Source organism: Trichosurus vulpecula, chromosome 2 (genome assembly GCF_011100635.1).
Source record: "Trichosurus vulpecula isolate mTriVul1 chromosome 2, mTriVul1.pri, whole genome shotgun sequence".
Taxonomy (NCBI): domain Eukaryota; kingdom Metazoa; phylum Chordata; class Mammalia; order Diprotodontia; family Phalangeridae; genus Trichosurus; species Trichosurus vulpecula.
The window spans coordinates 368,480,321-368,507,233 of NC_050574.1; the positions used below are offsets into that span (position 1 = coordinate 368,480,321).

General features: G+C 39.7%; 2 protein-coding genes across 2 annotated transcripts in view; both read left to right on the forward strand.

Moving 5' to 3' along the window:
* Positions 1–295: 295 nt before the first annotated feature.
* Positions 296–26,330, forward strand: SLC5A3 (solute carrier family 5 member 3). The gene is made up of 2 exons (XM_036744482.1): positions 296–514; positions 23,377–26,330. Exon 2 carries the CDS (start codon positions 23,717–23,719, stop codon positions 25,868–25,870), a length of 2,154 nt encoding a protein of 717 aa, XP_036600377.1. The 5' UTR covers positions 296–514; positions 23,377–23,716; the 3' UTR covers positions 25,871–26,330.
* Positions 308–26,913, forward strand: part of MRPS6 (mitochondrial ribosomal protein S6) — an 88,529-nt gene continuing 61,923 nt past the window's right edge. The window contains exon 1 of the mRNA XM_036744483.1: positions 308–514. Within this exon, the coding sequence (XP_036600378.1) occupies positions 470–514 (45 nt within the window). The 5' untranslated portion in view covers positions 308–469. The remainder of the gene's footprint in view (positions 515–26,913) is intronic.

Consider the following 26,913-nt stretch of genomic DNA (forward strand, 5'->3'; position numbering starts at 1 on the left):
GAGGCTTCCAGAAGCCTAGGTAGTAGGCGGGGTAGCGAAGGCGGCAGGAAGAAGGCGAGAGGGTGTCCTGCCCCTGTCACCGCCCTAGGAACCCAGCCTGGGTTTAGCAGCCGCCGCCTGGGCCCAGTCGGGGGGCCTGCAGGGCCGAGCGACCACGTGCGAGGCGGGGGGGGGGGGCGGGGAGCGGATGGGGCGGGGGCGGTGGGCGGCTGCTCCGGCGGAGCCGTCGCGTCCCCTTTAAGGCGGGGGAGGAGCCTGCCCAGTCGCGCATGGAAGAGCCGCTGTGCGCAGCTGCGGGAGCCTTTAAGCCTGGACACCCGGGGCTGTAAGTTGCCTTTGCTGCTGGGAGCACGGGAGCCGACGTTCGTCCTTGTCTTTCCCCTTCCCCGCCCCGCGATCTCCTGCTCGCCCCGCAGCGCCCCTCCGGCGTCCCGCCGCCCTCCCACGGTCCCGACAGCGGAGCTTTGGGATGCCTCGATACGAGCTGGCTTTGATCCTGAAAGCCATGCAGCGGGTAAGTGACCCGGCCCAGCCTCGCTCCTCTCCCTGCCTCCCTCCCCGCGCCCCCTCCCCGGCCTCTGCATCCTCGCTGTCTCCTCCGCAGCTTTGGCATTGTCACACCCCCCTGCCCCCAACGGACCGGCGCGGGAGAGGGGCTCCTCTGCTTCCCCCTCCCCTTGGGCTTCTGGGGCGGGGGCTGGAGGTGCCCGGGGAGGATGCAGCCGGGTTCATTCATTGCTTCCCGCTCGTCCTTTTTTTACACACGCACACACACACGCACACATACACGCGCGCGCGCGCGCGAACATACAGGTTGCCCGCGCCTGGCAGGTCCCGGGGCGCGTGTGCGCGTCTGCGAGTGCCTTGAGACGGGCTCGCGCGTGTGTTTCCCTGAGTAAATGAGTGGAGGCGTGTGGGGGCGTGGGCAGCTCCGTGAGCTTCCGAGGTGGTGCATGTGCTCGGGATGGCCTTAGTAAGTATTTCCATAGCTCTTTGGGGTTTGCAAAGCGCTCTGCCCACCGTGACTCCTTTGAAGCGCGTCACCACCGCGGGAGGTAGGCGCTATTGTTAGCCTCATTTTACCGATAAGGAAACTGGCGCTGAGATCGGGGTACGTGACTTGGTCAAAGGGCTAGTACGTGCCCGGGGCTGCGTTTGAACTCGGGTCTTAATGACTCGGTCCAGCGCTCTGTCCAACACTGCGCCACCTAACATACACCTCCTACGTGTGTCTGTGTGTGAAAGCCCGGCCGCGTGTTTCTACGAGGCTGTAGATGTGTGCCCTCGTGTATATGTATCCCCGTGTGTACGATACGCTGCATTGCTGCCTGTGATCATGTGTGTATGTGGAGCGGGTTTCGCTCATTTCTCGAAAAGGGGGTGATTCCGCTCACTCCTGGACTGCCAACTCTGCATCATCCGTATACACAGGTATGCCCCTTTAGGATAAACGTGGAACTTAAACCCTAATCTTCTTGCCAGAAGGGAGAAAAAAAAATCACACACTGTATGTCTTCTGCCCGTCCTCGAATTGGGAAACCTTGCAATGTTATTACAAACCAAACCCCAACTTTTAATTTCATGCCTATGGTATGCTCATTGCTAATTACCTTACTCTAGGTTCCCCTAGTAAAATGTGCTCCTGATTTTTACTTACCTTTTTATGTGTCTCAAACACCTTCAGCCCTGTTTTGATTGAAGTGCGTGTGTTTTGAAACTTCAGCACAATTCAATAAAATTATCTTTGAATCCTCACGTGTAGTACTTTTTTGACTTGTTGCTACATCTCTGACTTGAATGAATATTCAAAGAATCAGACGGGGCGCGGGGTTGGGGGGGCTGGAGGGGGAAGTGCACTAAAACCTTAATCTAATTCTTCATAAAAAAAACAGTAAGCCTAAAAGTTTCTATGTATATTGCTCCTATACATATAGTTGCTATCCTAATCTTTATTTTATTCATCTAAAGATTGTTCTTTCTGCTTCTGTCTGAGAAAATTTTTTCCTGTGAGAAAAAGAAACAGAGCCAGGGGCAGAGAGGAGACAGACAGAAAGAAAGGCAGAGAGAGGGGAAGATAGAGAAGCAGACGGAAAGGTAGGTAGAGAGAGACAGAGATTGCCTCAAGGGAGCTTTTGATGAGATGGTACATGATAACACAAAGTTACCTTGTTTTGTGATTTATCAGCCATAGTGAAGACAGCTCTTTGTCCCAGCACATTGTCTGATGTCTTAGAAATTTGGGCTCCCCCCCACCCCAACTCCTCTTGGTACTTTAAAAAATTTTTAAAAAAATGTTGTATATGTACTTTGGTATTATGGTTTTCAGTATTTACAAACTTTTTCATATCATTGCTCTCTATAAAACTTTCTTAACTTTGGAATGTGTAACAGTAGTGCTTGAGCAGCTTTTGAGTGTGGCATATAATATGCTGAACTAATGCTAATAATCACAAGGTCTACAGAATTTAATAAATGCTGTGAAAAGAAAGCATTTGAGTAATTTGCTAACTTTTCAAGTTATTTACTAGCCTAGATACTAGACATTTTGAGTTCTGCCCTGAAAGTCTTTGACCAGGCATAATAACCTTGTGCCCCTGACCTTTTTTTCTTTGAACTTGAGAAAATAAGAATTTGAAGTTTATCAGGTCCCCAAAGAGGACTCCTTCATATTTACCCAATTCACATAAACATGAAATTTAATTGGGGACAGAAAAAGAAATGGGGTGGGGTGGGTGGGAAAGCAAGAACTGGAGATAAACCCTTGGTGGGAATAAGGAGACTATTGTGCTCTTCTCAGGCAATCCATATATTATAGAAGGTATTAAAAAATTGGTTTATTGGCTATGGGCATCTTCCCCCTTATTAGTCTTTTCACTTTAATCTATTTATCTTTATGTAGGTAAATGGAAGGTGGGCAAGAAAATCTTGTTAATGGGTGTTGGCATAGCTTGTGTATATTTGAATTTTGTCTGGAAGCCAAGGGCTAAGTTAAGTCACAGCCTCTTTATCCTTACAGTGCGCCTGCAGGCACATTGGTTAAGTTTGCTTTTTCTCAGCTAGTTGTCAAGAGATCACAGGTAGGTGGGAGGGCTACCTAAGTTTAGGGCTATGAATGTGGGCACCACCTGGCATCAAATAATGTTGACTTAATCACTCTTGTGTAGTTAATAACCCTGATGGGGGTGGGGTATGTTTGGAGGAAGGAGAGTCATATGGAAACTGGTTGAGTTTTGTATTCATGTTTCTTGGTCACCAGGGTTTGTAGAGGGAACATTGCAACAATGTGTTATGGTTGAAAAGGCTGAAGAAATTATCTTGGATTTAAAGTGGGTTAGGAATAAAAGGTATTACATACAGGTCATACTTTTTCTCCTGCTTTTTGAAATGTGTGTGTAATGAACATTCGAGGTTTTCCTGGTTTCAGAAAATTTGTTGTGTTTAAGTTATTCAGAAAACTGGAATTTGAAATTCTTAGCGTCAGTAGTTGTGAAGATCAGCTTGAACTTTATAGTGTATATATAGTATCCCATGTATACAGTATTACTTTTACAGAACCCAGATTAATAGGGTTATAAATTTAGAGTTGTAAGGGCCTTTAGATGTCATTCCTGAAGGGCTCCTCACCTCCATTTTACAGTTGAGGAAGCAGACCTAGGAAGAAATAATCTACTCTTTGTCACAAATGTAGTAAGTAGTAAAATTGGGATTTGAACTCAGGTCTGCTGACTCCTTTTCTGGGGGGGGAAAGCTTAATTGACCAACTGATATTTATATTGCTACTATGTGTAAAAACATGGAGAGCCCTTAAAAATGATAAAAAATAATTTGTGACTTAAGGGATTCTTGCATCACTGGTGCCTTTAGATTGGATTGGATACCTAGATGTGTTTCCCATCTGTTTCATGCCTGTTATATTCTGTAGGGCAGTGGGTGATTCTCAATCTTTTTGGAATTACGAGGTCCATTGTTTGGTTTCCTTTTACCCCCACCACTCCCTTCCTCCTCCCAGTACTAGTGACAGAAGTCTTTTTTAGATGTGAAATGCTCAAAACAATACTTTGTGTCTTTCATTACCTCTAAGGTACCCGAAAACTGTTAGGATGTGGCCAAGCCACTTTTGAGGGGAAATCCCTGCTATATATTTCAGGATATATTTAGTACGTATTTGAAACATGATTTAATGTTACTGAATTCATGTTTGAACTAGGAAAAATTTTAATGAGATGGGAAGGAATGGAAAAACCTGAGTCTTTAATAGGTGCCAGGCACTTGTGGAATAGTAATTCTCAGCAAAACTAAACAAATAAATGAGAAATTTGCAAGTAAAATTTAGTTTGAATTTAGGTGTACATGTTTTTAGTACAAGGACCTTTAACTCCTTCAGGTCCTTCTCTGGCTAAAAATGCCTTAATTATATTTTTAATTCTCAGTTGTTAAGCATTACATAACAGGGTAGTGGAAATCTTACCATCATTTCTTCAGATGTAATTGCTTAAAATAATGAGTTGTAGTGGATATCATCCTCTCGGTTTATGCAGGTTAGCAACCTTGGGGTCATCTATTCCTCCTTCAGTCCAGATATCCAGTCCACTGCCATATCTTGTCATATCTGCCTTCACAACAAATGTGGTGTGTCCCTCTTCTCTCCACTCACACAGCCACCACCCTTGAGCTGACCTTCATCACCTGTCACCTAGACTGTTACAGGAACCTTCTAAGTGATCTTCCTTATTCATTGCTTCCCTACTGCAATCCATCTTCCCTTCTACCAAAATAAACTTTTTAAAGAGTGTCTAGCAATGTCATTTCCTTCTCCAGCTCATTTTACAGGTGAGGAGCAGAGGCAAACATGATTAAGTGACATTCCAGGGTCACATATCTAGTAAGTGTTAAGCCAGATTTGAATTCAGGCCTAGCACTCTTTCCATTGTGCCACATTTTTCATCTGTCTGCTCCCTATTTATTTATGTTTTGTCTCCCCCACAAAGAGGGCAGAGACTGTTTTTGCCTTTTTTTTTTTTTTTGGTATACTCTGCATTAATTTAGCACAATACCTGGCATGGAGTAAGTGCTTGTTGATTATTGATCAATGCGGTCCCTTTAGATTGCTAATGCATTCTTAGGCCACATTGATTTAAAGTATGATGTCTAGAATAAGGAGGTAATACAGTTTACTTTGTGCTGATTGGAGAGCATTAAGCACTTAAAGCACTCTAATAACTGACATTTACATAGTGCTCTCAGGTTCACAGATTGCTTTGCTGTATTTCATTTCTGAGATAGGTACAATAGTTACCCTCCCTGTTTTAGTGGAGGGAACAGAGCCCCTAAGAGAGGGTAAGTACTTTACTTTGTCCATGGTTACTGAGCCAGTAAGTATTGGAACCCCACTGTGGTGGCAACTGAAATAGTGAGTTTCCCATCTCTTGAAATGAATTGTTAAAAACATTGGCTGAATGGATGATCGTTTGCTGGAGATACTGAAGAGAGGATTCTTTTGTTGCATGAGAGATCACACCTTGATAACTTTTAGGCATGGAGATTAAGAAGAAGGGTACAATTCACAATTTGAAATAACCTTTAGAAATAAAATCGCACTGTGTTTTGGGAGAATGTGAGAATGTAACAAACCTTTGGTTGGAAGAGATTAGGTTTAGTAAGGCTATAGAGGGGAAAACCTGAGATGAAAAAAGTGATTTTTTGTTAATTTTGTTGGCAAGGGGAATAAAATAGACATATTGGGGAAAAAAATTAAATATATACATATATGTATATATTGTGTTTTTATAGATCAAAAAAACATTATTAGGAATACAATGAGGTCCTGATTAGTCTTAATAAAGAATCCCCTGAAGTGGTGATCTAATTGCATAATTGGTTTACTCAGAAAATTATCATAGTTTATGAGAAGGCTTTGGGCTAGGTGAAGGGGGAGAGCGATTGGAAAATTTTTTTCTATGCCTTTGCATCTCTACCCAGGTATTTTAAACTTGGGAATGAAAAATTAATGGTTTAAACAATAACCTCATGTAACTTCGGTACTGGATGAATGCAAGCTCGTATATATTATAGTTCTGTAATATAGGAGCAAGTGAGTTCATAGCCCCTGTGGAAGTATGTGAAAAAAAAACATATTACCCCTTTTAAAAAGTTGTACCAGCTGTTAGGCTAGGTTTAAGGTAACATCTAGTAAAAATTATTTTTTTTTTGGAGATCTTTGGTTTTCTTTGACAGTTTATGACCATATCTCAATCTTATTGCCTTGCCAGTCTGCCTCAATTTTAATTCTGTATTTAAGGATTTCCCCCCCCCCCCCCCCCGCCTTTTTATTTTTTTTTTTTTTTTTACAGTGGAAGCAAAGTTCCTCTCCCCTTCTAAAATAGACAACTGTGGGATCCTTTAATCTTCCAAAAGTAGATAATCATCTGTTTATTACACTATTGGGGAAATAGAGAACCTTGATGCTCAGATGTATAAGTAAGCCATGGTTAAGGGGAGGTGGGTGTCTATGTAATTTTGAGGAGGGGTTCTTAGAATCAAGCAGTTTTTGTAAGTGGTCAGCTTTCTGTTCAGCTTTGCTCATAGATAATTTTTGTGTTGGCACATGACCTGTTGTGCATGATGACTAGGGAGGTCCTTGCTTAATTTCCTTTCCCTCTATTTGTCTGTACCCTGGGCTTATCCTCCAGAAACTTTGGAGGGGGAGAGGTTTCTGTTTGGGGTATAGAAGTAAATTGACTGTGATGTAAATGTTTACAACTTTAGACCCTTGTTCATGGAGTTTATCATTCTTTGCCCTTGAGCTACTAGCATCATCTACCCAGTTTGCAATCAGTAATCTCTCTTAGCCTTGTCCTCATGCTTGAAGTCTGACTGTTAAGACTAGATACTCAGCTGTTAAAAGGGCTTTGAAGGATTCCAACCTTTCACTGTGAGACCTTTGTTCTTTAAAAAGAATGGGTTATTTAACCCTATGAAGTGATTGAAAGGTTTTACTTCCTTAGAGTTGCTAGAAATGATAGGGTCAATTTATGAACATACATTTTCCAAAGTGAACACTTCTCCTAAGAGCTCTTTTTTCTTCCTCCCGTATTGACTGTTCCCTCTCTCTTGCACATTTACTAAGTGCTTTGCTAGCGATATTTTGTTTTGGTTGATGCAGTTGAAGTGGAGTTGAGCAAACAACCTCTACCACTGCACGTCAACCCAGCACCTTTTCTCTAATTTATAATCTGTAAGAGTTGCATTATGTGACTTGGTCCATGTCACCCAGCCAAATCTGTGTCAGGTAGAACTTGAACCCAGGTTGTTCTGATTTTGAAGCTGGCCTTCTGTCCACTGCATCAGACTGTCTTTCAGTTAAAAATCTAATTAATAAATAGTAATTACAGGCTTAATAACTTTTAAGGAAAGATAAATTTGAAAATAATCAAAAATAATTTGAAAATATTTTGTTTTGGTTGATGCAGTTGAAGTGGAGTTAAGCAAACAACCTCTACCACTGCACGTCAACCCAGCACCTTTTCTCTAATTTATAATCTGTAAGAGTTGCATTATGTGACTTGGTCCATGTCACCCAGCCAAATCTGTGTCAGGTAGAACTTGAACCCAGGTTGTTCTGATTTTGAAGCTGGCCTTCTGTCCACTGCATCAGACTGTCTTTCAGTTAAAAATCTAATTAATAAATAGTAATTACAGGCTTAATAACTTTTAAGGAAAGATAAATTTGAAAATAATCTGTGGTTTTTTTTGTGTGTAAGGAATTCTTAGGCAGTTCACAACAGGTCCCTGACTTAGGGGCTTTGCCAGTGTGAGGCAGGATTTGAACCCAGGTCTTCCTTACTCTGAGCCTACTACTCTTTCTGTTATGCTGTGCTGCTTCTATGTGAAGCTGTTCTCCCCCTGCCCTCTTTTGTTGTCTGGACCTTTGATGTCTTTGAAGCTCTTGTGTTGACGTTTCCTCATTGGTTAACTGGTCTGTATTGTTGTTGTTTGTCTTTGAGTGGACGGTGGCCATGGTAAGGTGATGCCATTACTTGCAAGTGAATTGAATTTAAGTGAGGGAAGGCTGTACAAAGCCACCAGCCTCTCTCCTCCCAAGCCTTCTGGGTTCAGTGACAAGATGTTGATCAGGATGACTTGAGATGGCCCCCATGCAATGAAAGACCTTGGCCTTTTTAAGAAGCTAAGGTCTTTCCCAGGTCTCAGTTTAACTGTAGACCTAGAGTTCACATCTTCTGGATCTAAACCAAAATAATATCTTCTCATCTAGTACCATACTTTTGTTATTTCATAACAAATATACTGATTCATGACCCAGTAAATATCACTTTAACTCCATTTATACATACTTGGGTATTTATTACATAAATCGAGGTATACCTGTACTTTTTTCTTTAAAAATTTTTTTTAAATTGAGGTCTTGTCCTGTATCATTGTTTGCTCGTGTTGACTCTTCTATTTGCACTTCAAGGTTTCTCTGAAGCTCTAAGTCTTTTTGTAAGGAATACTTAGAAGTCTTCTATTAAAAGTTTCATTTTTTTTCCCTGTGGGATTATACTCAGTATTTTTGGCTAAGCTATTCTCAGTCGTAAGCCTATGGATTTTGGCTCCTGGGAGTTTTCGTTTTGGGGGTTTCTTTCAGGAGGTGATGAGTGGGTTCTTTCTATTTCCACTTTGTCTTCTGGTTCTAAGAGATGTGGGCAATTTTCTTTTATGATTTCTTGAATCATAAGCTTTTTTATTTGTTTATGGCTTTCAGGTAGTCCATTGACCCTTAAGTTATTTTCCAGGTCAGTTGTTTTGGCTATAAGATGCCTTACATTTTCTTCTCCTTTTATTTTTTTTAAGTTTTTTTCACTTTATTTTAGTATTTCTTGTCATTATCTGCTATTTGGTTCATTCTTATTTTCAGAGGGTTTGTTGCTTGGGTAGTGTTTTACACCTCTTGTGCCAAACTGTTTTTCCGCCTAATTCTTCTATAGCTTTTGCTTATTTTCCTATCTTTTTTCTCTACTATTCTCATTTTATAAAAATATTTTAAATTAGAGGAAAGAACCTCTTATTTCATCTCTTTGACAAATTCTAGTTGAATTTATGCCCAAGATATGTTTTAATTGAGGCTTCCCTAGTTAGATATTTTGGAGTCATTCTCTTATGGATTGTATTTTGAATGGCCCCATTGCAACTGTAGCTTTTTATGGTGGCATTCTTATTTTGTTTGCTCCTTCTTCCAGCCTACTTCCTGACTGTGGACTTGATGCTAGGACCAGGGTCTTCTTGAGGGAAGGTGTGAAATGATCCTATTTTCCTGGGATGTTGAGGTTTGCGTTGTTTCAGGATTTTATGGACAAATTGGACTGGTGACCTGTAAGTTTATAGTTGTCCCCAAATTGATTTGATCCAGAGCTTAAGTCTGAAGGCTGTTCCCCCCCAATGCCTTCCTGCAGTTGGAAATACCTGGTGTTGATTGCATTCATTTGTTCATTCACAGGGTATTTCAGTGTCAATGTAGTTAATATTTAAAGTTCCTTCCAACTTGTAAAGACCTTTTCAGTTCTTGTAGAAAGACCTTTTAGATCTTATTGTCACGAATTCACTTGAAGAAAAAAATGCCTTCTGAACACTCATGTGTTTCTCGTGCTTTATTGGCCCTACCATGTGTATGCCTACTACACACCTCTTTTGTACTTTATCATGCTTAACATAAAACTTTTTAATGAAGATCATCAGTCATTGTGATATAGTTTTTAAAAAAAGGCAAAGGACTAGAATAGAGAGAAATGTGTTCTTTTTAATAATTTTACTCTAGTGTAAGAATTCTTTAATCTTTTTGATGTCATGGACATTTTTGTCAGTATGGTGAAGTTTATGGCCCCTTTATCAGAATAGTGTTTTTAAATGTATAAAATAGAATTACAAAGGAAACTAGTTATTCTGAAATACAATTACCAAAATTTTTTTTAAAACAGCTCACAGGTAGCAGGTTGAGAAATCACTCTGCTCCAGTGGATATTTCAGAATGAACTCTGGGAACAAAATATGGCATATTCAGGGAAGGCTGTCACACTTCTGAAATGGCCACAATCAGAGAAGGTGGCCACTGAAATGGTCTGTCACATTTTGCTATGTGAATCTCAATTTTTTTTCTCTTTCATGTCTTGTCTTTGATACCTCTTTTCTGGTTTCATTTTTGTCTACCAGTAATACCTGTTATGTATGTAAAATCAGTAGTTACCTCACCTATTAATAATACTCTGACCACATGGGTTCCTGGGCATATCATGACTTTGTAGGTAATCAGTGGCCTGTAGGCAAAGTGTAACGAATTGGATGAGTGGCAAGGAATACAGGTTTGTTTTTAATTAACTGCAATCTTTGTGAGCCTCTTGAAAGAAATGGTAAATAATAGTCTGTGTCCCCCAAAGGACATAAAAGTTATTCTCAGTGTTTGCATGTATATGTACCTATGTGTAAAGTAGCTTTTTATTCCTTAGTTTTTTTATCCTAAGATTGTTATATCTTGAGGTAGTAGTAGTAAGCTTCTTCAGAGCGGAGACTGGCTTTATTTATTTTTTTCTTTTTTATCTATATGTCTAGTGCATGGTGGATGTATAATAAAAGCATACTGAATTGAACGTATATTGGGTGTTATTCCTCTTATTTAATTTAAATAATTAAAGTATAATTTAACTTACCATAACTTAAATTACAAATAACTTTTTTTTAGACATAAGTTTTCTTCTACTCCAAAAGGTCCATCAGAGATAAGTCTGACTATGGAGAATTGTGCAAGGAGTAGGTTGAGCTATAGTACAACTTAGAATAAGTTGTGTAATAAGTTGTATTATACAACCAGGTTGTATAATACAACTTAGAATATTTTTGACTAAAAATTGTCAGAAGTGAGTATTCATAGACCATTTTTTGCTCTCTTCTATGTGCCCAGATGACTATTTATTTCAAGTAACCATTATTACAAGTTAATGTATACTTTTGTGCAAAACACTTTGGAAGTTTGAATACCATCTCTACACAAGGCATAGTTTCTTTAGAAAATGATGCCTTCCCCCCCAAGTGTCATGAGGGTATAAATTACCACATGTCAGTAATGACACTGTTAGCATCTTTAATTGCCATGAAGTTTGTCTTATATAGCCTATTAAACATGGTGCTTTATTGGATGATTTCTTACAAATTGTATAATGATCATTTGTTCTTTTAACATTTTCACTTTTTTTTTTTTTTTGGCCATTAAGGATACATTTCTTTTTGGCCTAGTGACTCATTACAGTTTTCTTCTTAGTTTACATCTCATTACTGTTACAATGATTTTATTTGGATGAAGATGCATAAATGACGCCATGTTCCCCAAACAGAATGGAGACAACCAGACAGAAAGAGATGACCGCTTTTTTATTCTTCTCTGTTCCTTCCACAAGGCCATAATTTTCTATATTCTGAAGAGTGCTTTTTGTTTTCTCCAGATCAGCATATTCTTTGAGTGATTCTAAGATCTTAGTTACAGGTAGTCCTTGACAACTTTTTGAAGACTAGCAGTTTTGTGTACAGAGAATGCAAATTGAAGTTCAAATATTTTCAAATCCATTGATATTTAATTGTAGCACATTTTCTTTCAGTCTTAAATACTTTATAAAACTTTTTTTTAAACAGTAAAAAGCAAAGTCGTTGGGGAAACTATAGCATAGAGGAGAATCGTGTATCAGAATCATGTTCACAAATTCTTTGCAAACCTTAATTACTAATTAGCTACGTGTTAATGTGTTATTGTTTTATTTTCGGGTTGGAGATGATGTAAAACCTGTCTTGAAATAATCTTATACGTGATGTTTTTAATCTTTTCTTTAAACCCAATGAATTCAGGCAAAACCTCTTCATAAAAACTAGTTACATGGTATAATGGAAAGAATGCTGTAAAGAACATGAGTTCAAATTCTAACTGCCGCTGTGACCTTGGGTAAGTCATCTTCTCTCAGTAGCCATTTGTAAAATGAAGGTGTTAGACTGGAGAGAAGTCAGAGGGGGGACCTTAGAGAGACTGATTTTAGGGCTAGGAGGCCCCCTAGAGATCTCCTAATCCAACTCCTTTATTTTACCTATGGAAAACAGACTGAGAGGTTAAGTGACTTGCCCCAGGTCACACTGTTTGTGAGCCTCAGAGGTAGGATATAAATCCATGTCAGCTCTAGCACCTCCTCCTTTTGCACTGTACAACAAATCTACCCTCCAGGGTCCTAGACTTAATATCACTGAAATTATTCAAAAGGAAATGCTATCATCAGTTTGGAAATCCATTCTGAATGAAATCTGTAAGCACTTCAACCAGGGCAGCAGTATGAGGGTGAAGTATGGTTAGCATTTTGTGGTCCTACAGTTTAACTTGAGCAATTATGTTAATTTCTGAATTCTTCCTCGGTGGGGACTTGATAGCTTGTTCAAGGTTTGTCGTGTAGAGAAGGGATTATTCTCTTTGGCCTGAGAGGATAGAATGGAAGGTGGAAAGGGTCCATTGTAGGCTTGATGTCTGTTGAGAGTTTATGGATTCCCTGTCCTGGAAGTTCTTGAAGTAGAGATTGTAACAGCTGCTTGTTGAGAATGTAGGGACTCCTTCATCCATGGGTTGGACTACACAGTTGCTGAGATCTCTTCCAAAAATTTTGTGGTTCTATAATTCTCTCTAACCTTCAGGCAAACTAGCTCTAAATCTATTTGGAAGCAGGATTCTCACAATGTGCCTACTTATGGAAGAGGTCTGGGTCGATATTCTACAGCATTATCCTTATCTTCTGTCCTGGCTTCAGAACCAAGATCACTCCATCTCTGACACATATTGGGACAAGTCACTTAAAATATCACTGCTACTTCCTGACAACTCTCTTGATAGAAAGAGATACCTCACCTGGAAGTTTCCCTGTACCCCAGTAACTCCCTATTGCCTCCAGAATCACATATAAAATCCTTTGTTTGGCATTCAAAGCTCTTCACCTGGCTGCCTCCTCCTGCCTTTCTGTTCTTAACTTTGTTCCCTGCCGCATACTGTGTGATCCAGTGAACCTTCTTGCATTGCTCTGTGTTCCAACTCACTAGATTTTCATTGGGTATTCTCCATGTCTGGAATTCTCTCCCTTCCAGCTTGCTTCAAGTTCCAGCTAAAATCCTACTTTCTGCAAGAAGCCTTTCCCAATCCCTCTTAATGCTGATGCCTTCCCTTTGTTGATTTTCTCCAGTTTATCCTGTTTATCTTGTTGCTTCATAGGTATTGGCATGTTGTCTTCCCCTATTAAATTGTGAGCCCTTGAAAGCAGGGATGTGTCTTCTGCTTTGCATCCCTAGTGCTTAGCGTGTAACAAAGTAAGCACTTACTAAGTGTTTGTTGACTTGACCATACCAATGGAATTCTCTTTTATTCCTTGTCCCGATTTTCTTTTTTCTTTTTTTTTCTTTCAAAGTACATTAATTTAAGTAATAAATTCCTATTCTGCCACATGCTACTGTTGTATTGGGAGATAAATGGGTAATTTTAGTATATTGCTCATTTAATTGCAGTATTAGGCATTTCTGGCATCAAAAATCTTGGAAAGAAACTAAATTGTTCTCCATTTCCTTCTAACCTTGGGAAATTTCAGTGAAGAAACATCTCCCAAGTTACAGGATATTCAGCAAAGGCTTACTTGCCTGCTAAAGAGTCTCCAGTGGAGAGAGCTGAATGACTTTGGTCTGCCAGAAATGTGCTTTTCTATTTTCTGGCACACTTCCAGCTGGACAGCTGAAAGATAACCTTGTAGAGTTGTGCCTCCAGGGAAGGTGAAGTTGGAACCTGGTGGGAAATATGGATGAGGAGAGTGGAAGGAACATGGGAATGTGAGCTCCAAGCTTGTCCTCGTGGATGTCCTTGAATGCCTTGCTCTATTGTTTGCTCTCTGGTAAAATAGAGGGGTAGTATTTAAATTTGTCCCCCTGTAACAGAAAGGAAATAGATGCTCATTTAGCTTGTATGCTTTAACAGGTGAAAGGCAACGTGGTGCAAGAGAGATTGCTGGGCTCCATCTCAGGAGAAGACTTGGGTGCAAATCTTGCCTTTGATATTTCCTAGCTGTTGGATTATGGGAAAGTCACTTAACCTCAGTAACCCTTTGTCAACTTTATTAGAAGAGAAGTGACTTGCCCTCTGTTAGTTGCAGTCTGTCAGTAGAGGAAACTCTCACAGAGGACCTAGGAAATCACAGGTCCTTTGATGTGTATTGATTTCTTAAATTTTAAAGAGTATTTTATCCTTTACTTAACAAAGGTATGCTGGAGAGAGGTGAAATGCCTCATTAATCTTTAAGTATGAGCATTTACACCTTGGAAATCAGAAAGCCCACATGTTAGGACTTGATTAATTGTTTTGTTGATTGTCTAGACTTAAGAAAGTGATGGAGAAAATGTTAATTATGGAGATTAAACTTAAAAATTCTTCATGTGTACAAATTTTTTTTTGAGAGCTGGTTTTTAAAACATTTACCAGCACACCCACAGCCTATACGTCACTTTCATTTCCATATACATCCCTCCTCTTCCCTTACCCAGAGAGCCATACAATGTTCCTTACCTGTAGCATGCCAGTTCTTTGAAGGATAAGAAGTGTTTTTTCATCCATTCTTGAGAGAAGCTTAGTCACTATAAATATATCTTATAATGATAATAAAATTTTAATTCAGTTACTATTTTTATTTTTTGTTGCTTACATTTAGATTGTAGTGATTGCTCACATCGTTTACCTGATAGTATTTTATTTTTTCCAATTATAGATAAAGACAATTTTTAGCATTCGTTTTTGCAAAATTTGAGTTCCAAATTTTTTTTTCCTCCTCCCTCCTCATTTCCTAAAACAGTAAACAATTTGATATAGGTTATATTATAATTTGCAGTCATGTAAAAGATATTTCCGTATTAGAATTGTGAAAGAAGAAACAGACGAAAAAGAAAACATGAAAAAAATGAAATGAAAATGGTATGCTTTGCTTCACATTCAGAGTCCATCAGTTTTTTCTCTGGTTGTGGATAGCGTTTTCTATCATCAATCCTTTGTAAGTTACCTTGAGTCATTGTATCACTTAGAAGAACTAAGTCATTTATGGTCAACCATACCATGCTGCTGTTTACTGTATACAATAGTCTTCTGGTTCTGCTTGTTTCACTTTGTATCAGGTCATAAAAGTTTTTCCAGGTTTGTCTGAAATCTGCCTGCTCATCATTTCTTTTCACACAATAGTATTCATGGCTTGTTCAGCCATTCCTCAATTGGTGGGTATCCAAGTTTTTGCCTCTGTGAAAAGAGCTGCTATAAAGATTTTTGTGTATATAGGTTTTTTTTTTCCCTTTTCCAGTGACACTTAATAGATGTAGCTTGACTGTCCTTTGTTTGAATTTTTGTTGCCTGCTTTGCAAGAGTCTTAATCTGATTTAATTAGAAATAAAGAGTATAGTGTTTGTACTTTTTCAAAATCTTTTGTTCCTCAGCCATCTTTTGTCTTAACATCCCTGTGAATCAAAGAATTTTTACAAATCAGAAAACTAAGGCAAAAGTAAGTCATGTGGGGGCAGCTAGGTGGTTCAGTGAGTAGAGCACTGGCCCTAGAGTCAGGAGGAGCTGAGTTCAAATCTGGCCTCAGACACTTGACACTTGACTCAGACACTTACTAGCTGTGTGACCTTGGGTAAGTAACTTAACCCCAATTGCCCTGCCTTCCCCCCCCCCTCCAAAAAAAAGGGAAAAAAATAAGTCACATGTACAATTAGTCTTAAACCATTTTTGATAGATGTCATTGTCCTGAAAATGTTAAGTTTTTGAGATGTGAAATTTTTGAAGTGGTGCAGAATCTTCCCATGTGCTTCAGTGAGCTCTTAATTTGTTAGTTCCCTTCTTTGTGGGAGTAGTCATACTTGCCTACATGCAGATAAATGTCTTTGAATTTGACTTAAGACAAATTCAGGTGACCTTTCAGTTTTTTTAAAGAAGGAAATACCTTGTTGAGGTAGAAGGAACACTGAATTTGGAGTTAATGGCCCTGGGTTCAAATTCACACTGCTACTTAACTACCTTTCTGGTCTTGGGAAAATCATTTCTCTGGGCCTCAGTTTCCTCAAATGTGGAAACTGGACTTGATAGAACCCAAAGGCATTCATATTGTTATAAGCTCTCTTTAGTTGATCTGACCCTGTTAGTCTCCTACTCAAAAACCTTCATTTTTTTCCTTTTCTTGTCTTTAGGAAAAAATGGAAACTTCCCTGTTGGATGTAGAAAAGCCTTTCACCATCACTTCTAGGTTTCCAGGCTGTTCACTAGCTTATTAACTATTCCACCCAAATATCATTCTGTCTCCTGCCTTTGTACAGGATTTCCTTTTGTTAGCCTTTCCTCTTTCCTAGAATCCCCTGTTATCACCTCTGCCACCTTGAATCCCTAGCCCTTTTTGGGCTCAGCTCAAGCACTATTTCCTACCTGAGGCCTTTCCTAATGCTCCTTACCTCTGCCTATTAATGCCCCTCCCTAATTTGTTTTTGTTTTATATTTAATTTAGTACATGTTGTTTCCCATCAGTAGAATGTAATCTCCATGAGGTGAGGCATTGTTTTGTTTTTGACTTTTCATCCTCAGCACATAAAAGGTGATCAATGAATGCTTCTTGAATTGAAATGCAGGGAGACAGACTAAAATGAAAGGTGACAAATGTAGTAATTCTTGGAACAAACTCTGAAAAAGAAATAAGCCCGATGAAGATAAGTGGTCCTTTCCTGTGGGTACAATGGGTAAGTGGTACTTCCAGATAGACTAATTCTGTGCGTCATGGATGAAAGAAAGATTTTTATCTGGCCAAAGAATGTTCTGTGTGGTTTTTTTCTTCACTGTTGCTCTCTCTGTCTTTCCCATCTTCTTGGAACTCTCTCTTCCTGACACATCTATATAATATGTATATGATTTAGAATGATGACCTCATAGTAGTGGTTCTCAACATTTCTTCCCAGTTTTCTGACTAGAGAAGAGAGGCTTGTGAATCTTTCTGCTAGTCAATAACTGTGTGACCTTAGTTATATGACTTACACCTTTCTTGACTTTACTTTCCTTACCTATAAAATGAGAGACTAGATAATCTTTAAGGTTCATTTTTGCTCTAAATAAATGATCTTAAATTTTTTCATGGCTGGCTAGACTTGGAGCCAGGAGACCTGAATTCAGATCCCATTTGCTAGTCTTGTGGTTGTGGACTTAATTTTACTTACTGTCTCAGAACCTTGATATCTTTATCACTTGTACTACCTACTTCACAGCTATTTGTGAGGAAGGCACTGTTAAAAATGCAATGAGGCTATTTCCATATACATTTCAATGTCATCACTAGAATTGTGCTTTTTTTGAGAATGTAAAATTAATTCTTAATTATGGAAAATCAGAGAAAACTCTACAAAGTAACCAGTTTCTCCTGCTTTTCCTAGCTCTGAATTATTCTACAACTTTTCAGTGAGTTAACTTGAAAGCTAGCAGTCTTAAAAATAAATATAAAAGCATAAATTGGTGACAGTCAAATTTTGATTGAGGAAGAAATTGTATATGTCCATGTATTTTAAGAAAAATGAATGTCTCACCATTCATTTTACTATCACAGTGGACATATATGTATCTGTATAAAATAAAGGAATGAAAGCGAGGAAATTCCAAATATACTTAATAGAGGGCACTCAGTGATATTCGGTCAAATCACCAAACTTTCATTAAACATCTACTATATGCTACATGCTGGGGCTACAAATTAAAAAAAAAAAGAAATAATTACTCCTTAAGGAGCTTATATTCTGTGTGTGGGGAGGGTATGTGTGCGCAAAAAATGTGCCTATATGAAGGCTAGGGAGGGAATTCAAAGTTGGAGGGATCAGGAAAAGGCTTTAGAAGTGATAGACTTGTAGGGCAGCTAGGTGGTGTAGTAGATAGAGCACTGGTCCTTGTATCAGTAAGTCAAGACTCGTGACCTCTAAGATGACCATGAACATGCCAGTATAGTTTGGAATTGCAAAGTATAAGAGGTTCTCTAGGTAGAAGGCAGAGGAAATAAAACATTTACTTAGACACCAGAGGATCAAACTCCAAGACCAATAACTCCAACTTGGCATAGTGGTAATAGTATTCCAAAGCCAGTATGTCCACCTCAATGTAACAAGGAAATTGTGACACAGTGTTACAGCAGGGAGCCAAGTCATCCTGTAGCCTTCCCGTAAACACTCACGAAGCCTAACTGTCTGCTAGACTCTGTCCTTTCCCCTTGCAGTTCTCAGAGTCCTTTCAGTCTTCTGGATTCTCCCTTCTCAGTCTCTTGATTCTGTAAATTCTCAGTTCTCTGGTCTCTGCAGCACCCTGGTCTCCACTCTCCGCTCTGCACGCTCTCATCTCTCCACAGCTCTCTGAGTTCTGTAGCTCACTAGTCTGAGCTCTCTGCAGATTCTGGGTTCTAGGACTACCTTCTGGGTATATATACTCTTTTTAGGGCCTGAGGGCTTCAAGCCCAATCAGTGAAAGCGTGTAGGCCTGCCTACAAACCTCTAATCAAGCTTCCCTTAACTAGCCCCACCCTGAGGCCTTATTGAATGGTTGGGAAAGATCTTTAATCACTGATTGGCATCACAGTCCTGGAGTCAGGAGGACCTGAGTTCACATTTAGCCTCAAACAATAACTGTGTGACCCTGGGCAAGTCTCTTAAACACTATAGCCTAAAAAAAAGTGATGGATTTTTTGAGTAGATGTGGGAGGTGTGCACATTTCAGGCATGGGTGGTAGTTAATGCAAAGGTAAGGAAAAGAGCAAGTAATAAGAAAGGCCAAGTTGACCGGACCATAGAGTTCAAGAAGGGAAGTAATGCGTGATGAAGCTGGAAAGACACATTGGAACAGAATGTGAAGAGCTATAAAAGCTGAGCAGAGGACTTCCTGCTTTATCCTAGAGGCAGTACGGAGTAGGAGAGTGACACGGGCAGATAACTTAAGGAAAATCACTTCAGCAGTTGTGTGAGGGATGGATTGGAGTAAGGAGAGGCAGGAATCAGGGAGAGCAAATAGGGAGACCATTGCACTAGTCAGATGGGAGTTGATGAGGACCTGAACTACGGTGTGAGTGGCTCTGTGAATGGAGAAGAGGGGCATATGTGAAAGATGTTGTAAGTGTAAGATTTGACAGCTGATGGGATGATGTAGAGTGAATGAAGAGTAGAGGATGATATTGAGGTTCTGAACCTGGATAATTGGAAGAGTTGTCACACTCTTGGAAGTAGTAGGGGTTTTTTGGGGGGGGAGTGAAGGAGAGGTAGAACCATGGCAGGTTTTTTGACAATAGTGAAGAAATGGATAGATAATAGAAAAACTAAAGATGAAAGAGAGTGTAATAGTGAGGTCACTGTGCTGGAGATGACTGCTAATCATGGAACCAAGGGCAAATGAATGGCCTCTTTTGTCAATTAAAGATGAGGGGAAGGCCTTACCTGAGAGGGTGATGGGAAGAATTATGGGAAGTTTGGAAATATAAAATAGTAAGCAATAATGGTATAGTTAAAAAAAAAAAAGAGCCAGGATTTGGATTTAGAAGACAAGCTCAAATCTTGTTTCTTTCTTTGTCTTTTTCTTTTAGTTTCTTTATCTAAAAAATAGTTATTAGAACAGATTACCTCTAAGGTGTGAGCACAGAAAGACTTTGCAAAAGCTCTTGGGTGGAGTGAGATTCTGGGAACTTTTCCTTTATGATTTCCTGAAACATGAACGAATGAAATAGCTTAATTGCTTCCTGTGTGCCATGGGCTGGGAATACAAGTAGGAATAGTTTGGTAGCCCTGAAGTGTTATTGGAGAGACAACATGAATTCAGCCGCAAGGCAGATGGTAAGGCCCAGGGACCACGGTGGTGCATCAGCAGGTCAGATGGCAGTGCCCAGGGGGATGAGAAGGTATGACAGCAGGGGAGATAGTAAGGCCTCACGATTCTCTGTTGCATCAGAAGGTTTGTAATTGGTGACTCCTGCCACGGCTAAACTGTATGAGCTCCGTTTTGCTCTTCTTTCTGGGAAGCTATGGGGTTGAGGGAGGGGTGACGTTAAGGCAAAGACAAAAGGCTTTCATCCCAGATTATCTTGTTCTTGTGTTATTTGTTGCATTCTCCCAATGGAATGTAAGGATGCAGTGTTAGAGTGGAATCAGATGACCTAAGTTCAAACCCCACCCCGGATACTTACTATATTTGTGACCCGAGGCTTCAGATTCCTCATCAATAAAATAAATGAGGTAGTTATACTAGATGAACTCTGAGATGCCTTCCAGCTCTAGAGCTAGGATCTTATGATTCCCACAAAGTCAGGGATTATTTTCTTTTTTTGTCTTGATGAAATTTGTGATCAAGGAAATACATGCTAGGAAGAAAATGGACTGGTCATGTGTCAGGTGCAAGGAATGATAAGTGAACTGCCAGAGTACTCCATTGGTTACCTTTGTGATGTCAAGAGAAAGTGAGACAGGCTCCTATCACATTTGTTGGATCCCCCTGACGAATTTATGGGAGGACGTGGATGAGTCATGTGGCATGGGCAGGTATGGATGGGTTGTGAACTGCATTGTTGGAGGCATCTTCTAAATGGATAATATTACGGTTATCTGACTATACCCCAGGGCCTAGCTTATGTAACACACTATACATAGTATACATTTAAGCATTTTTTGAGTTGAATTGAGTTCTTGCTTTTCACAAAGCCCAATAATTAGCCTAGTGTCTTCCCTGATGTTTACTCTCCTAGCCTGCCTTCTGTCCCACCCTTGTTGACAAGTTACATAACCTGATTGGGCCTCAGTTTCCTCATCTGTGTGGGGCAGATAGGTGGCCAAGTGGATGGAGAGCAGGGCTTGGAATCAGGAAGATTAATCTTCTTGAGTTCAAATCCGGCCTCAGACACTTAGCTTTGTGACCCTGGGCAAGTCACTTAACCCTGTTTGCCTCAGTCACCTCACCTGTAAAATGAACTGGAGGAAGAAATGGCAAACCACTCAAGAATATTTGCCAAGAAAATCTCAAATAGAGTCCCAAAGAATAGGACACAACTGAAAAACAACTATTCCTCATCTGCAAAATGAGGGGGTTGAATTCAAAAGCTATTGAGATCTTTTCTAACTCTAGGTCTCAAATTCTTAAATTGACACATCCTGAAGATCGATGGCTATAGTGTGCAAAGATTCTGAATCTTTTCCTAGCTATATAATTTTCTGGGCATTTTTTTTCCTTTTCCTTTTTTATTTCCTATGTTCTTTGCCTTCCAGTATCATAGTTCTGCTTGCCAATTGCCATTGAATCCGTTGGCTTATCTGATATTCCTAGCCTGTTTAGTTTGATTGTTGCATTGACCTAGGTTTTCTTATTAGTTGCTTTATTTTGTTTCGTGATAATTTGGGTTCATTTTGTATTTCCTTTAAAGAGTTCGTCTATTTTGTTATATCTTGAAAAAACTAGTTTTGTTGGTGCTTGTGTTGGTATATTTTTCTTCTGGCAGATTTTCTCTACTTTTTCATAATCTGTAATATTTCTTTGTAAAAAAAAAGATTCTGACTCGTGTTCTCTTTTTCCTAAAACCAGTTTTTCTTTTCAGGGTTTCTGGTAGTTTGGTACTCTGATCATGTTCATTGATTTGCTTCTTTTTGGATTGTTAATCCCATTAGAATGTAAGCTGATTGTGAGACAGGATTTTTTCATTCTTTTTTTTTTTATTACTTGTATCAGTGCCTAACACAGTGCCTGGCACATAGTAGCTACTTAACAAATACTTGTTGCTTGACTCCTGTTCCTCTTTACCCCTATTTGTGATATGTGTTCCTTATAGGGATCTGGGATTTTGGGGATCATGGCAATAATATTAATGTTAGCAGGGTCATACTTTGTTGCAATTAGATTAAAGAAATCTTGAAAGAGTTACTGATAAATTAGCACTTTCTCCCTATCCTCCTTCCTGAAAAGTAGAATTTCACCAAAAAATTATGACTCAATTCCTTAACTATTATTGAATAAATGCTTGTTTTAAGTGAATGTGTGTATGTGTGCTTACACATGTGAAAGTGTCAAGAAAAGGGAGGCATGGGAATTAAATGAGGTCTAGTTAACTTGTGAAACTTATTAGGACCAATTAATTTTGGATTCATAGTAAATTCATTTTTTTTAACATTGTGGAAAGTGTATGTAGTTGTGGGGGGAGAGAGAAGGAAGATAAAAATAATTATTTTAAACTGGATGTTTTAAAAACAATGCTTTTTGTATCTAGAAAAAACAAATCCACATAAGATTTTAAACTATTTAAATATGGCATAAATTAGTTCAAAGACAACATTATTAGATAGTCATAATAACTTTTTTTTATATTCTGACATTTTATAGGGAGGGAAGGAACTGGCCTAGGAGTCAGGAAAGCCTGGGTTCAAATCCTGCCTGTGATATAACCTTGGTTGTGTGACTTCCAGCAAGTCACTTAACTGCTCCATACCTCAGGCAGTTGTAAGAGCAGAAGTTGCAGAGCAGGTGTTATCTACATTGGGTTAGAGGCCTTCTCCCAGAGTTCCCTTTACCAGTGAAATCACAGGTCCAGTGATTTCCTCCCCTAATGTATACAGTAAGAAGAAAGTCAAGCCATCTTTTAAAAAAGGCAGTATCAATTAAAAAAATAAAGTTTTTATCTTTTTGTTTGTTTATATTTTGCTTAGTTCTCTGCTAGTTTTTATAGCAAAGTTGAATGACATCTAGGAGTGGAAATAGAGCAGTGACTTTTTCATTTGTGTAAGGCAAAATGAAATTTTAGGGGCCCAGCAAAAAATACCTACTTGGAGCTTTGTTTCCATGAGTGAGTGAGTCTTGGCAGTATGCTATCACCTACCTTATATTGTTAGCGATTTTTTTGTTTTGTTTTTGACTAATTTTTCTGAAGAGTTCTAGAGTTTTGCTATATACCTTTATCCCTTCAGACAACCTTCTGTAATAAGACTGTTTCATGGTGTATGATTCTTAACTCTTGGTAGATTGGTGTTAATTGTAAGCTGAATTTGTGTTCCCTGCCAAATTACCCGCCCCGAATTTTGTTTTTTCAAAATGAAAAGTATTCTGTGCCAGACATGAGATGGTAGTTTATTCTCGACTAATTGTCTTGTTGAATAGAATTTTTGTGTGATTCTCCAGTTATATTTTGAAAAGTTTTTTTTTAAGTCCATCTTCTTGCTCCATTTGTTTGCCAGACTTTAAAAAAAAATTTCCTCGTGGTTTGGTGAAATCCTTCTCTAATTCAATCTTTGTCTTTTGTCTTTGCTGCCTTGCAGGGTTGGTACAGTAGGCCTCACTAGACTTAGCTGCAACTCAGAATTTCTCCTCCAACAACTGAGTAAATGCTGATGGTCTTATGGAATGTGGATTAAAAGTTCGGGCTAAGTTCTCAAAATTCCAATTAAGAAGCGGAGAAAAATTTTAAAAACTGTCTCCTTCAAAGTTTGTCACAACCAACACCATCAAGACAGCAAATCAAAGGACAAAGACATTGACCTGCTATATTACTATATTTAGTCCAGTCCACGTATGGCATAAAGACTTGGCTGGGGGGACCAAAAAATAAAGTTGAACACATCTATCATTGGAAGCTGTTGACTTAACAAAGTTACCAAAATGAGGGCCTTGCTGGAGACAGCAGACATTGCCATTGTGGCCCTGTACTTTGTGCTGGTCATGTGCATTGGTTTTTTTGCCATGTGGAAATCCAATAGAAGCACCGTGAGCGGATACTTCCTGGCAGGGCGCTCTATGACCTGGGTAGCTATTGGTGCCTCTTTGTTTGTGAGCAATATTGGGAGTGAACACTTCATTGGGCTGGCAGGATCCGGAGCCGCAAGTGGATTTGCTGTAGGTGCGTGGGAGTTCAACGCCTTAATGCTTTTGCAGCTTCTGGGATGGGTTTTCATACCAGTCTACATCCGGTCAGGGGTGTACACCATGCCTGAATATTTATCCAAGCGTTTTGGTGGCCATAGGATTCAGGTCTATTTTGCAGCCTTGTCTTTACTTCTCTATATTTTCACCAAGCTTTCAGTTGATCTGTATTCAGGTGCCCTCTTTATCCAGGAGTCTTTGGGTTGGAACCTTTACTTATCTGTGATCCTGCTGATTGGAATGACTGCTTTGCTGACTGTAACTGGAGGCCTTGTTGCAGTCATCTATACAGATACACTTCAAGCTTTGCTCATGATCATTGGGGCCCTTACACTTATGGTTATCAGCATGATGGAGGTTGGTGGGTTTGAGGAAGTTAAGAAAAGGTACATGTTGGCAACACCTAACGTGACCTCGATCTTGTTGACTTACAACCTTTCGAACACGAATTCTTGTAACGTTCACCCAAAACCAGATTCCCTGAAAATGTTGCGTGAGCCAACGGATGAAGATGTTCCTTGGCCTGGATTCATTCTTGGGCAGACCCCGGCATCAGTGTGGTACTGGTGTGCTGACCAGGTTATTGTGCAGAGGGTTTTAGCTGCCAAAAATATCGCGCATGCCAAAGGCTCTACTCTGATGGCTGGCTTCTTAAAGCTTCTGCCTATGTTTATTATAGTGGTCCCAGGGATGATTTCAAGAATACTATTTGCAGATGATATTGCTTGTATCAACCCAGAGCATTGTATGCAAGTCTGTGGCAGCCGAGCTGGATGTTCCAATATTGCTTATCCACGCCTAGTGATGAAACTGGTACCTGTGGGCCTGCGGGGGCTGATGATGGCTGTAATGATCGCAGCACTGATGAGTGATCTCGACTCAATATTTAACAGTGCCAGTACCATATTCACCCTTGATGTGTACAAGCTCATTCGCAAAACAGCAAGCTCCAGAGAGCTAATGATTGTGGGAAGAGTTTTTGTGGCCTTCATGGTAGTGATCAGCATCGCTTGGGTGCCAATCATCGTGGAAATGCAAGGGGGCCAGATGTACCTTTATATTCAGGAAGTGGCTGATTATCTGACACCCCCAGTGGCAGCTCTTTTCCTTTTGGCCATTTTCTGGAAGCGTTGCAATGAACAAGGGGCGTTTTATGGTGGAATGGCTGGCTTTGTTCTAGGAGCTCTTCGCTTGATCCTGGCATTTACCTACCGTGCCCCAGAATGTGACCAACCTGATGAGAGGCCAGCCTTCATAAAAAATATCCATTACATGTATGTGGCTACAGCTTTGTTTTGGGTCACAGGACTCATTACTGTGGTAGTCAGCCTTCTCACACCACCTCCTACCAAGGAACAGATCCATACTACCACTTTCTGGTCTGTAAAAGTCCCAGACAGGAAAGAGAACATCCCACGAGAGGACCCATACAAGATGCAGGAGAAGAGCATCCTGAAATGCAGTGAGAACCTTGAGGGTACCAATCACATTGTCCCTAATGGAAAGTCTGAAGAGAACCTTAAGACCATGCAGCCAGAGGATATCAACCTCTTGATGCCATGCAGAGAAGAAAGCAACCCAGTGTCTTCTCTGAGTCATTCCGAGGCCGAGACCCCGGTAGACTGTTACTCCAATGGGCAGGCGGCTCTCATGGGTGAGAGAGAGCAAGAGAAGGAGACTGAGGGTAGACACCAGTACTGGAAATTCATAGACTGGTTCTGTGGTTTTAAAAGTAAGAGCCTGAACAAAAGAAGCCTCAGAGATGTGATGGAGGAGGAGGCTCTTTGTTTACAAATGTTGGAAGAGACTCCCAAAGTTAAGTTAACACTAAACGTTGGGCTCTTTGCTGTCTGTTCGCTTGGAATCTTCATGTTTGTTTATTTCTCTCTGTGAACTTTTAAGGGGATGGTGAGACACTAGCTTGTGAGGATACTTTCTTTGGAAAAAAAAAATGTATCTGTAACTGTTGCATCTCTCAGGCATTGTTTGTTCTGAGGTTTTAGCCAAATTTTACTTAGCAAAAAAATCATCTATTTGCAAGACTTTTTAATCTACCCAGAGTTGAACAAAAAACAATACTCTTCAGTTTAAATGAAGCAAAACTTTTTTTTAGCCTCCTCAGTTGTACAAATGAAATTAAATTTTTCCTTCAATACCAAAGTAAAGAAAATGGTTTTATCTTAATGTTATACTATGAGAGAATCTAGACCAGCTACCAATGGGACCTTTAAAGCAGAATATATTTATTTTACAATACTTTGAACAGATGTATAATATACACTGCCAAGTCTGGGTAGGATTTTTCACACCTCAGAGTACAAGATGCATTCAAATGTAATTCTGCATCTTCTTAACCCTGTTTTCCCCACCCCCATTCAGGTTTTCTAAAAAAAAAAAAGATTCTTATTGCACAATCAAGTTTTGCTATAAAGCTATTTATTGGAACTCTATGATAAGTCCATCAGAATGAGTTAGCCAGTTTTATTGCCAGAATTTGTGAGCCAAGAGTCTTTGTGAAAAGAAAGGAAAACTTTTCCCATAGGTGTTCTTGCATCGGCTGCTATAACAGGATTTTGAGAATAACTTCATGTTCTGGTTTCTTTTCTTTATTTTCCTCTTTCCTTCCGTATAAAGTACTGGGCCCTTGCAAGTTGTCACCATGCCTTTCCCTTAAGGGAAAAGGGTGAGAGAACATGAATGGTACAGTTTCCAAATGAGCACTATTACTGAGACAACTCAGAGCCTAAGTCCTGCTGACCAGTTGGTTGACTGTCATCTCTGAAGAGGATGGAGAACTTTATTCCTGTGATGGCATGCTGTGAGGAGAACCCTCTTCTGGTATTGGAGATGCTCTCCTTGGAGAAGCTGGTTGGCATGGCCTGTCTCCTGTCTAGCTCCTGTAATTGAGATCAGAGTTCCATGTCCTACGCCCATTA